The 12,590-nt window shown below is 58.5% G+C and overlaps 1 protein-coding gene across 1 annotated transcript in view; it reads right to left on the minus strand.

Moving 5' to 3' along the window:
- Nucleotides 1-12,590, minus strand: part of BCR (BCR activator of RhoGEF and GTPase) — a 98,751-nt gene that overhangs the window by 28,051 nt on the left and 58,110 nt on the right. Inside the window, exons 5-8 of the mRNA XM_024763684.1 lie at nt 8,865-8,972; nt 5,973-6,033; nt 4,714-4,766; nt 2,323-2,463 (exon numbers count right to left, since the gene is read on the minus strand). Of these exons, the coding sequence (XP_024619452.1) occupies nt 2,323-2,463; nt 4,714-4,766; nt 5,973-6,033; nt 8,865-8,972 (363 nt within the window). The remainder of the gene's footprint in view (nt 1-2,322; nt 2,464-4,713; nt 4,767-5,972; nt 6,034-8,864; nt 8,973-12,590) is intronic.

Raw genomic sequence — 12,590 nt, forward strand, 5'->3', positions numbered from 1 at the left:
TGCAGTCCTTTCTCCACACAAAGGAGCTGAGCTTCTGGCCACTGCCAGCAGAGGGCCCCCGACGTCCAGCTCAGAGGTGGATTCGTCCCCTCTGTCAGCAGGTCAGAATCGTCCAGGGTCCCAGCCCTGATGGAGCCCCCTGCAGGCCCTTCCCCTCCTCCCCGCCGGGTCCTGCCGCTCACAGGTTCATCCAAAGTCCCACCCCAGCCACCAACTTCATCCTCCAGAGGCCACCAGCATCACCCTGGTACTTGTGGCAGCCCCGTACATCCACCCATCCGTGGTAGTAGACACGGGCTCAGACGGCAGCCCTGGGGGGCTCTGATGGGTGGACTCCCCATGCACCCCTGCCTGTGCAAATCCTCATCTTTCCAGGAGAAGCCCCCCACCCCATGACGTCCTGGCCTGAGCCTTGCTCTGTGCTGCACCCCGTCTCCGAGGGCCACACGAGGTGCACAGTGCGGGGAGTGGACGGTGTGGCTGTCCTCTGAGCGCAGTAGGATTTTCTCACCACGAGCTTCCCCATCGTGGCAGATGTCCTCCCTCCCAAGGAGGCCCCAGGCCTCACTTCTGAACCCCAGCCCACCCTGGGGTCCTGCAGTGGCTCAAACAGAAAATGTGCAGATGGGCAGGAAGGGTCTCCCAGCTCCAGGAAAGCAGGGCCCCCAACCACGATACTGGCAAATCCACGAATGGAGCCTGGACCCTGGCCCAGGGGTCAGGCCTCATCCTGTCTCTATCTGTGGACCCCAGCCGCCAGCTCTCGAGAACGCCCCAGGCAGTGGTGTGGGTGTGGATCTGCCTGAATCCTGGTCTGGCCGCCATCTAACTCCCTTACTGTGCTCCTAACGGAGAACCCTGAATGAAGGCACGTGCGACTCAGACTCCCGACCTTTCAGGGTCACCGGCCTTTCTCCCCCATTCGTGGCTGAGGCACCCAAGCGATTCCCCTCAAGGAGCAGACACCACAGGTCAACAGGACCAGATGCTGGTGGGGATGGGGTGGGCGCAGGTAGAAGCCCTGCCCCCATGAAGCACCGGCCCCTACACACTTCCCACTCAGGCGCCCCGGGACCCCGACCATGGGTCCACAGATGCGGGCTCAAGGGCCTGGCTGACAACTGCCAGGCGACATCTGATTTTCCTCAATTCCTGAAGGCAGCTGCTTCCAATGATCCGAAGAGCAAGGAGGCACTTCTCCCCGGGGAACCTAAGTGCAGCGGGAGACACAGGCGCAGGTTCAGCACCCACAGAAGGACTCGCACAGCTGCTTCCCAGGAGGGCGGTGCTCTTATAGAGGAACTGCCTGCGAGAGAGCATGGTGTCCCAGGAGGGGAGACCAAGCAGCACGAACCCGATAGGGACAGGAGTCTTGGCGGAAGCAAATCCCGAGTCTGGTGAGACCGTGTGAACTGCAGACAAGGGAGGCCGAGCGCTCAGGTACCACTTCCCACACAGGTGTAGAAGCACAGGGCTGAGAGCAGCCTGCCCGCCAGCCCCGAGTCCTGGAGGGTCAGCCTCGGCGCCGCCGAGCACCTGGCACACTAACGGGAAGAGGAGTGGCTCCGAGCGGCAGCTACAGTAAGGTTTGCTGCCAGCCCACGTGTTGCTGGGCCATACGGCTCCTGTCCCTGCACGAGACCCCAGAGGCCGCGGGTCTGCCCCGCCGCCCCGCGCCGTGGTGCCGCTTCCAACGAAAGATGCTCACACTAGACACCGCCCCTGACTGGCACACCTCTGCCATCTCGCTGCAAGCTGCCTGGCACTGGCCTGGGCCCCTCCCGGTTAGGAGCGGAGGTGGCAGGGGTGGCGTCTGAGCCCCTCTGTTCCACACCCTGTCATCTACGATGTGCAGAGAGATGGAGACTGGGAGGGGCTGTCAGAGACGGAGGGAGGAGGGGAAGGAGAGCCCTCCTGGCCGAAGAAGTCAACCACGTTCGTTCTCCAGCCTTCTCTGGCCGCAAACACAAACCACACGCCCCTCCCCTTCATCCGCTTTGAAGTCCTTAAACCCACTGTTAACTGTATGTTAATGAAAGAACACTCAAGAGGAACCGAGTGGTCCCCAGGCACACAAATGCCATCTTCCTTCTCACCGCTCTCCTTAGCTGGGGACCCTGATCCGGCAGGGTGTGCGGTGCCCGGGACATACCCCACCAAGTGAGGCCCGCACCCCTGAAACCACACCCCGATGCCCTGCACAACGGCCTGGGTTCACCCTGCCGGGGTCAAGGGCCCCCAAGTCCAGGCGTTTCTGTGTTGGGCTGAGCTGCGCGGATACAGCGGGCCCCACGCCCACCTCTGCTCGGCCGCCATGCTCACCTCTCCCTTCTTCACGGTCATGGACTGCCGGCGGGGCGTGATCTCCTCGTTAATGCTGGACAGGAAGTTCTGCGAGATGCGGAGGGCGTCTTGCAGAAGCAGGTGGTCGGGGTGGCCAGAGGGGGTGTGTTTCAGCAAGTCCTGCATTGGACGAAGGATGGAGTCAGAGCAGCCCCGGCATCTCTGCTGTGAGAGCCGCAGACGCGCTGGGTGTGACCTGGGGCTGCCTCTCACCATGGCTTGGGCCGCGCGGCGACACTCGTACGAGCACTGTGCCGGGAGCAGGCCCCTAACGGCGCCCCACAAGCCTATGCTGTTTGCACGTTGCAGAGAGGGGCTCCACGCTACAGGTCTGGGGCAGGTTTCTCTACCCGGGCCCTGGTGACTTGCAGGGCTGGTTTTGATGGGGGCTGTCCGGGCACTAGAGGATGCTGGCACCATCCCTGGCCTCTGCCCATTCGATGGCAGTGGCGCCCCCTCACGTGTGGTTGTGACAAGCAAAAATCTCCCTGGACATTGTCACAGGTCCCCTGGGGCAGAACCCATCCTGGTCCGCCGGTCCACGTGAGGTCAGGAGAAAGCCCCTGACCTTCCCAGCTCCTCCTCTTTTATTTATTTTATTTTTTTTTTGCGGTACGCGGGCCTCTCACTGTTGTGGCCTCTCCCGTTGCGGAGCACAGGCTCCGGACGCGCAGGCTTAGCGGCCATGGCTCACGGGCCCAGCCGCTCCGCGGCATGTGGGATCTTCCCGGACCGGGGCACGAACCCGTGTCCCCTGCATCGGCAGGCGGACTCTCAACCACTGCGCCACCAGGGAAGCCCCCGGCTCCTCCTCTTTTAGATCAGAGCCTGAGAATCCTTCTCTACTGCGAATGCACATAATTTGTGCTCAAAGTCTACGGCTTCCTGGTTCAGAGAAACAAAACCCTCTTAGCTCCCAAATCCTACAGCAAAGAGAACCTGGGGAGATGAAGTAAGCTCAGGGGAGGCTCTGGTGTTGGGGATCCCAGTCCCCCCCGCCACCACTCCTGGTGGCTCTGGCTTCCCCCTGCCAGGCCTGGGCTCATCGTGGTGAGGGAACCAAATAAAGGATCTCCAGGACTCTGATGGGCCACTGGCCTGAGCCTCCCAAACCACAAATCTCAGCTTATCTCCCTCCATCCAGGAACTCTTAGTCAGAGGATGGTAAGAAGTTCTGAAACGTGCACTGGATGGAAAACCACGCAGCTTAAAAATGAACAAGGCAGAGCTGTTTGGGCCAAAGTGGGACAACTGCCACAATATAACATTAAGGGGTAAAAAGCCACACGTGGAATGGTATGCACAGCACAACACCGTCTGAGTGATTTAGAAAGATGCCACGTGTGTCGGCATAAAGATCCTTGTGGTGGTGGCTCCTTTGTGCGGAGGAAGCAAGACAGGAAACGGACACTTCAAACACTTCTGTGACTTGGTTGTACATTTTTTTAAAAATGTGCATGTCGGGCTTCCCTGGTGGCGCAGTGGTTAAGAATTCGCCTGCCAGTGCAGGGGACCCAGGTTCGAGCTCTAGTCCGGGAAGATCCCACATGTCGCAGAGCAACTAAGCCCGTGTGCCACAACTGCTGAGCCTGTGCTCTAGAGTCCGCAAGCCACAACTACTGAACCCACGTGCCACAACTACTGAAGCCCACGTGCCTAGAGCCCGTGCTCCGCAACAAGAGAAGCCACCGCAATGAGAAGCCCGCGCACCGCAACGAAGAGTAGCCCCTGCTCGCCGCAACTAGAGCGAGCCCGCGCAACAACGAAGACCCAACGCAGCCAAAATAAATAAACAAATTTATTTTTTAAAAAGATGTGCACGTAAGACTTACTCTAAACACAGACAAATAGGATCACCTGGCAGGACTGGGGGCCTTTTCCCTGCTTTTGTTTCTCAGTATTAAGACGACCACTTAGTAATGTGCAAGTGACTCCCTACTGCCTTCAGCAGCAGCCCCACCAGGTGGGCCTCCCTGCACACCCTCTCCGCACACGTTCTCCCGGCTGGAGAATGTGGTCTGACCACAGCCCCGGGATGCACCTGCCATTGGTGCCCCAACCTGTGCTATGTGTCCCGCCCTCTCCCCCGGGGAAGCTTCTCCACCCGCAAGCCTCTGTCCACGGGGGAAGGGATGCTCCCTACCTGTACCCGCTCTGATGAGGCATCTGGAACACCTGGCGAGCCTGCTGCGTTCCCCGCTCCCACCCCCAGGAGCCCAGGGATGGCAGAGGTGCCTCACTTCCGCATCCTCAGTACAGGTGTGTGACAGAAAAGGGGGCAGGTGGGCAAAATTGACAGATATCAGTGTCAGCCCCAGGACAGAAGCCAAGAACCCCAGGGCGAGGAGGCCCCGGGCCCGAGGGACTCACATGCAGGACCAGTGTGCTCCTCGTGACCCGGTCCACAGGCTTGTAGAGCAGGGCTGCGGAGAGACGAAGGGTGAGAGAAGGCTGACCGCCCGCCTTGCCCACCCACCCTCACTGCAAGGGTGGAGGTGGGGGCAGCCTCAGCCTCCACATTCCCTGGGAACCCCACCTCCCCTCCGCTCAGTGACAAGGTTGAACCCGATGCATTGGAAGGTCGGGAACATGGCTGTGAGCCTTCAGTTTGTGACATCAGTGCCAGGTCCAGGGCTGATCAGAACCCGAGCCCACGTGGCTGAGTCAGCAGCAAGCATTCGAAGGCCTCCGTGTTGACGGCCCTCCGGCCTGGGGTCAGGGAGCTGGCCAGCACTCTGGGGAGGAAGCGCCGGCGCAGATCCCAGGCCGGGGCGTGCGGACCAGCACGCTACTCTCCATGTGTATCCAAGCCTGATGCTGAGATGCGGCTCTTGGTTTTATAAGCGTTTTTGGACCCCTGGACGCCAGCAGCATGGAGCCCCAAGCGGCCAGGGCCATCCCCGCTTTTCCATGGTGGGCACAGCCCATCACGGGCACAGGCGCTTCACGTGTTCTCACATGTAGGGTGCAGCTCCGCCCATAACCCCCACGACCAGTGCAGGGCATGCACTGTTACCCCCATTTTACAGAAATGGGGGAAACCGGCTCAGAGGGCGGTGTAGCTGTGGCCCCGGCCCACGTCTGCTGTTCTCTGTGAGCGTAACTCCTCCCAAGACCCTAACAGCCAGAAACGAGAAGTACCTTGTTGCTCCTGAGCTCACTCTGCCCAGAGGGATGAGGGCAAACACAGGCCCGGGAGCCCGACTACTTGGCCCTGACCCCTGCCCAGCCACTCTGAATCTGCGTTCTACACGGTCCTTTCCACCCTAAACCTGTTTTATCATCTGAAACAAGGGAAGACAAGAGCCTCCTGCAGGGCCGTTGGGACAACAAGATGACACTGTAAATGCCCAGCAGTGCCTGCTTTGTGGGCTTCCGATAACTCCCACCTCTTCCTGGTTCCCTGCCCCACCCCCACCCCCCATTGGTGGCAACAGGTCCTGACCGTGTCCCTCCGCACCCACCACGGCCAGCGCTGCTCCCTCCCCATCCCCCCACCCCCCACTACTAGAAATCTGGAGCAGCAGAGGGGCCGGAGTGTGACCCAGCTGGGCGCCCTGGCTGCTCCTGTCTGCCGGCAGCGGCCGCCACCACAGGGGCATGCAGGGGCTTCGGCACGGAGAACTCACTTTCCAGAGAGTTCTTGGTCGTTTGGTCCTTGGCATCCTTGTTGCTTCTGGCTCTCAGGTTCTGCAAAGAGAAAAGCACGTTTTCCACAGGGCAGATGAAGCAGCTCTGATGTGTCAGCGAGTTCACGGTCAGGAACCTTCAGCAGAACTCCCACTCTCCTCTCACCGCTGAGAAGTCCAGATGTGGCAAACCTCAGGGCTGTGTCCAGGCCACAGCCTGCAGAACGGGGCCAACTGAGCACATGCTCGCCCTGGATGACGCTGCTGACATTAGGATCAGAAATTCTCTATTCTAAGGGGCTGTCCTATGCACCCTGGGATGTTGAATAGCATCCTATGGGTGCAGCAGCACCCTCTCCTCCTGCTGTGACAATCTAAAACGTCCCCCGGCATTGCTAAGTGCCTCCAGGGGACAAAATCAGCGCTGGTTGAGAACCTCTGACGCAGAGGATCCTGCAAACCAAGGCAACTGGCAATGCCCCTCCTGGGTGCACGGAGCAGCTTTCTTGGAGCAGTTAAACAACGTGCAAGGGGCTGGTGGGTCAGAAAGAAGAGCACTCAGCTTCGGGGAGGCCAGGGCAGGCCGCTGGCATGCACTCTGCCTCCACCCCAGCCTCCCCTCCCCTGACTTTGCAAACACCCTTGCCCAGGAAGTAAGCAGCGCTTTTTAGTGGGTGGGTCGTTTTTCAACACAACCGTGTCAAAGGCATTGCTGATTTGGTCCAAGGTACCAAGAGAAATGTGGATAAAAGGTCCCTGTGTGCCTGAAATAGTCTCTGGAAAGAAGCTGTGGTTAATCCCAGTACGAGACTTCTGAGTGAACAGAAAACACAGCACAGGAATGGGAAGGGGCATGGAGATGACCGTCCCAACCTCTCAGGCTGTGGGAAACCTCTTGGGACTAGAAAACATAGTGTATTTTAAGCTCACGAAGGCCAAACTCACAATGCACCTTGGTGCCTCTCCTGAGAATCTAGCTCCCCTCAATAACTCCTCCATCCATCTGCCTCAGCAGCTCCCAGAGGGTGGGCGGGGGGATGAGGGGGCGTGAGAGCTCAAATCTGCAAAAATTAGGTGCCGCTCACACGAGCCAGGGCAGCAGCCCACGCGCCAAGGGCCCCTGGAAGGTGCGATGAATGTGGGCACCTTGAGCATCTCGGGGCTCTGGGAGGCCTGCCTTGAGAAAACTTACAAGTTTGGTTTAACCCCACATTTCCCAAACTGACTAGACTCCGGAAGCCCTTTTCACATGATTCCTGTTACCTACTTTTTATCTGGGGAGCTCGAGCTTGCAGAACCCATCTCAGGCAACTCCAGTCTGACTGGACACTGCAGCACACCCATTTCTCAGGCCAGTCCTGGGAGACATGAAGGACCACTGCTCCACCCCGCCTGTCCTTGGAGATGGACATCCAGTCCCCATGGCCGAGCTCTGACCCCCCAGAATGCAACTCCCCACACCTCTAAATGGCCTGCTTCTTCTGCGTCCTTTTGGTTCATTTCACTGTCTGTGTGGCTCTAATTTCTCTGGGTCTTTTTTGAAACATGGATGGAAAACCAAAGTGGATACCACCTGATGGTGAAAGTTTCACAGAACCGGCATTTGGCCGCCCTGAACCCCGTCCTGCTGCCTGTGCCTGTGCCTGGTTGGTGGGACCACGTGACTCCCGGGTGGTATCCCACCATCGCTTCCTCCCTCCTCTGTAGACACCTGTCCTGGTGGACGTGAACTTGGCTCCATTTAACCATAGCCTGCTCTTAAAAGATTATGACTCTAATTTGTCAAAGTCGCCTGGGACTTGGCGCCAGCATTCCAGCTGTTAGGAGTATGCGGGCTGCTAGTTTAATGAACTAAAGAGAGGAACAGACCCAATGCTGCAGGCAAACGAGGGCAGCTTCAGAGGGAAGTGTGGAGCCAGCCTGCAGCCCTGGGTGCATGTAGCCCGTTACCAGAGGCACCAGGTGGGGAGCAGGGCACCCACGGGCTCTGGGGAACGGTGTGGCACGTTATCACCATGGGAGACGCCAGTGCTGGGACCCACAGGGCCCAGCCCCCGTGATAAATTATAAAACAGCACAAATCCCCTGGAACAAAGCCCAGGTGTGACAGTCGGGGTACGATCGTATCCCAGCAAGAGACCCTCCCCTGACTATTTCTAGTTGCCGTTTCTCTTCCTAAAGCTGGGGTTTCACTTGGAGGTCTTCCCACCCAGAATCCTTGTTTGGCGGGGAAGGCAGGTCAGGGTTCTGAGGACTACAGGCCTGGGAAGAAGAAAGTATCATTCAACTGCCACGGGCAGAAGCAGGATGGAGCGGGGCAGGGAGGACCTGGCATGGCCACCAGCCCCTGATGGCCGCCCGTCTTCTGCATCCAGGGGGCTCTTCCGAGGCCCCTCGTGCTAACACTCCAGGGCTTGAGGTTTCAGAGCCCCCGGGCCGGTGCGGTGCCCAGCCTGCAGCTTCCTCCCACGCGGGTCGACAGAATGCACACCAGCCCCATCCCCCGGGCCGGCTGCAGACCCCAGAGGAGCAGAGCATGACACCTCCCCACCTGCTCTCCATCCGCAAGGTGCAAAGTCGGCCTCAGGACTCAAGTGTAAGGACCTCTGTTAATGGGGCAGAACTATGGACACCCCGAACTACACACAGACAGTGCAAGTCTGTCCGGGGTACCCCAGAGCTGGGCCCTGGCTGCTGGGGAGGCAGGGTGCTCCTCGGGCTGCTCTGTCTGCTCAGGACAACCCACAGGCATCTGGAAACAGAGTTGAGGTTCACAACCAGACCTTAGTTTGCTGTGTCTTGTTCTCCCGGGTCACGGTGTGCCAACGACCAGCCCACAGCCCACCCTCAGGAGGTGGAGGGGCGCACCTGTCTGAACAGCGTCACACGTACCTCAGAGATTTCTGCAAACTGAGCGTTGGCCTGACAGCACTTCTCAGCCGTTTCCATGGCAACTCCATAGTTGTCCACAAAAGCCCGGTACACACCCAGCTGGCTGGCCTGCAGGGAGGAAGGAAGAGAGTGTGGGACAGGTGTAGGGCAGGTGTGGGGCAGGTGCGGGACAGGCGGTCTCCATCCCTCTGGGTAACGGGCTTCTATGCACAGCTCTGGAGGAAGCCCAGGTGCAGCAGACAACGCAGGGCTGCAGGAAACTCAGCTCCTCCACACTGTCACCGCCTCCCACCTGCTTCCCCTCCCCACGCGCTAAGCACACTTCCTTCTTCCAAAGCGACACGTTGAGAAGTGACTCACAGCCCCGGGCGGGTAGCAGTTTTCTTCATCCTCCCACCCCACTCATTTAAATGAGGCCACCAGCAGCAGCTGAAGTTCCAGGAGATCAGTGAATGTGGATGAGCGTCTCCAGCAGGTGGGATGCAGCAGCCCCCTCGCATCCTGGCAGCGGGAGACCTCAGTGGACCCATCCCTGGCCTGAGGGGCCACTGCTCTGCTCCTATCTGATCTCTTCAGACACGCAAGAAACACTCAGTTGAGCTGCCCTTGGAGAAAAGGGGCTCGCGCTGCCCAGACATGAGCCCAGCCCAGACCTGGCAACGGGGCCCAGGTGTCACGCTACACACCTGGCAGGTGGGAGACCTCTGCTGCCGGGTGCAAGGCGAGAGGTGTTTGTTTGTCCTGTTCTCAACCAAAGGCATTAATAGAGTGTCTCCTCACTCGGCCTCCTGCTCCGACACTCAACTGAGTAAAGACTTCCATGGTTGGGGGGAGGTGTCCTGTGTGCAGCCACCACCATTGCTGGGCCCCAGGTCACCTCCAGAGGCAGCAGGGAAACCCCGGCCTGGGGTGTAAGGGCAGATGCCGTGACCTGCTGGCCGGGCCTCCCACTGCAGCTGACCAGGAGCAGGAGGACTGAGGCTTTTGCTGATCCTGGTGTTTGGTCTGCATCGAACCTCAATTTTATTTCTACATGCATTTGCATTTATACTGAATTTTATGTTTCTTCAGATGGCAATCCCAGATGCCCTTGGCACTGTCTGGTCTTCTGAACTCGCTCCTTGAGGGGGCTGCGTGTGGGCCTGGGGGCGCGAGAGAAAAAGCAGCAGCTGGAGGGGGCCCTGCTTGGCCCCACTGATTACCTGGACGAGTCGCTGCATTCCAGATGCCAGGTTCCCTGCCATCCGGTCGGACCCACAGCCCTGCCTTCTCCCCCTCCCCCTCACTCACTGAGCGTCTCCCACAGAAACAAAGGCCCTGCTTGAGGCACTGTCACCTCGAATCATTCAGACACAGCGCAGCCGGCTAGCAGGAGACACACGATGAATAAGTAAAGCAACAAGTAATATGGCAGATGGCTGAAGGCAGAGCAGGTGAGGAGAACAGCGGGGCTGCTTTAGATACTGTGGTCAGGGCGGTCTCTCTAAAGAGGCAACGTCTCAGCCGAGTCCTGAGGGGATATCACTGTTGAACTGTGTCCCCTCAAAATGCGTATGTTGAAGCCCTAACCCTGAGCACCTCAGAACGTGACTGTATTTGGAGATGGACCTAAAGAGGTGATTGGGCAAAAATGAAGCCATTCAAGTGGGCCCTGATCCAATCTGACTATAGGGGCTTTATGAGAAGTAAAGATTAGGACACAGACACAGAGGGACGACCACGTGAGGACACAGAGAAAACGGCCTCTACGCGCCCAGGAGAGAGGTCTCGGGAGAAACCAGCCCTGCTCACACCTGGATCTCAGACCTCCAGCCTCCAGAAATGGGAGGAGATAGATCTCTGTTGTTTGAGCCACCTGGACTGTAGCAGCCTTAGTAAACTAACACAGGGTCTTTGGGAGGAGAACCCCTTTCATTACCTCTCCTGCCCCCTCTTCCAGGAGCTCACATCTTCCACGCGATTTTTGAGAAGTTCCAAGCGATTCATGCACTAATCAGAACCCGAGCTGCACCGATTAACCAATGGAGATCACGTGCCCCGCGATGTGAGGCACCGACAGGACACAGCATCACTGCAGTGTTGTTGTTTTTTTTCCCTGCCAGAAGCGCAGAAGCTGAATCTATTCCCGAAGAAACATCAGACCCAAACTAGAATGCAGGCTTCAGAAAAATGTCAAGGTTGTGGAAGACCAGCAGAGGTTGAGAAACTGGTACAGATGGAAAGAAACTAAGGAGACCTGACAACCACGTACGTCTCGTGACCTGGACCGCATCCCGACTCAGAAGGAAAACGGCTACAAAGAACATGATGGCTAACTTGGGAGAGATCTGTAGAAGCACTGCGTATTAAATAATAGTATCACTCAACTGTGAACCGTCCTCCGATGGAGGACTGTCCTGTGGGTTGTGGAAGAGCACGTCCTTAGCAAATACACGATGAAGTATTTAGGGGTAAAAGGGCAGAGGGATCTGCATTTTATTCTCAAACTATTCAGCATGCGTGCGTGTGTGGGGGTGGGGTGGGGGGTGGGGGGTGTGTATACAAAGGAGAGAGAAAGAGATAAAGATTAAAGATTAAGCAAATGTGACAAAGTGTTACAATCAGTGCAAAATGTTACAATTGGTATATCCGGCGCACACCCAGTTCTTTGTGCTATTCTTGCAACAATACAGGAAGTTGGAAATGATTAGAAACAAACAACCCGAGCTGATAAAAATTCAGCCAGAAACAAAGCCCCGATGGGTAGCAATAACCCACAGCCCCACAGGAAGGGGAGTTAAGGCGCCGTCAGATGCCCCACCCCCAGAGCTACCAGGTGTGGCTCATGAATTCCCGGGTAGCAGAGGTACCAGGGCTGGGGCATCACAGGCTCCTCGGGTTCTAAGACTCGCCTAGCTGGGGAGCCTGACCCCGCTGTGCTGATCTGAAAGGGACGGGGACGGTGTCTGTCTGTCCTTGGGGAGACCCAGCGCCCGGCCGTGGCGGCACACACGTGCATATGCAGCACGTGGCTCCTGGGGCTCCACTTCCCACCGCGGCCCCACCTCTCTCCCCACGTCTTTGCGCTGCAACGTCTGATACGTGAAGGTAGTTCAAGGACACCAGGGAAACCAGAGGAAACTTTCCAAATTCTGGTGTTCATCAGACTATTAATTTTTTTTTTTTTCAGTTTCCGAGTGACTTCAGAGTGTTATTTGGGGAAGAGCGTGGTTGCAGTTTCTGCCCACAACACGATTCTTCAAAGATGTGGGCTTCAACGATGGGGAGCACCTGCGTCAAAACACAGCCTTCCGCTCTCTGGCCACGGGAAAGGGGTCCCGGGCGGGAGAGTCTGCAGCCCGGGGCGGTGGCCAACAGGAAAGCCACACCCGGGCGGAACGCCGGAGCCCAGCATGAGCCAAGACAGGCCGGCGGTGGGCCAGCTGGGCGTCTGGGCGGCCCAAGGAGGGCTGGGGGCTGGCGTGGCGGTGGGCCAGCTGGGCGTCTGGGCGGCCCTGGAGGGCTGGGGGCTGGCGTGGCGGTGGGCCAGCTGGGCGTCTGGGCGGCCCTGGAGGGCTGGGGGCTGGCGTGGCGGTGGGCCAGCTGGGCGTCTGGGCGGCCCTGGAGGGCTGGGGGCTGGCGTGGCGGTGGGCCAGCTGGGCGTCTGGGCGGCCCAGGAGGGCTGGGGGCTGGCGTTCTTTCACCGCGTGCTCTGGGCACTTAGAGAGGGCCCGGTGACCTTGGCCA

This window comes from Neophocaena asiaeorientalis, unplaced genomic scaffold, assembly GCF_003031525.2.
Source record: "Neophocaena asiaeorientalis asiaeorientalis breed wild unplaced genomic scaffold, Neophocaena_asiaeorientalis_V1.1 scaffold110, whole genome shotgun sequence".
Lineage (NCBI taxonomy): Eukaryota > Metazoa > Chordata > Mammalia > Artiodactyla > Phocoenidae > Neophocaena > Neophocaena asiaeorientalis.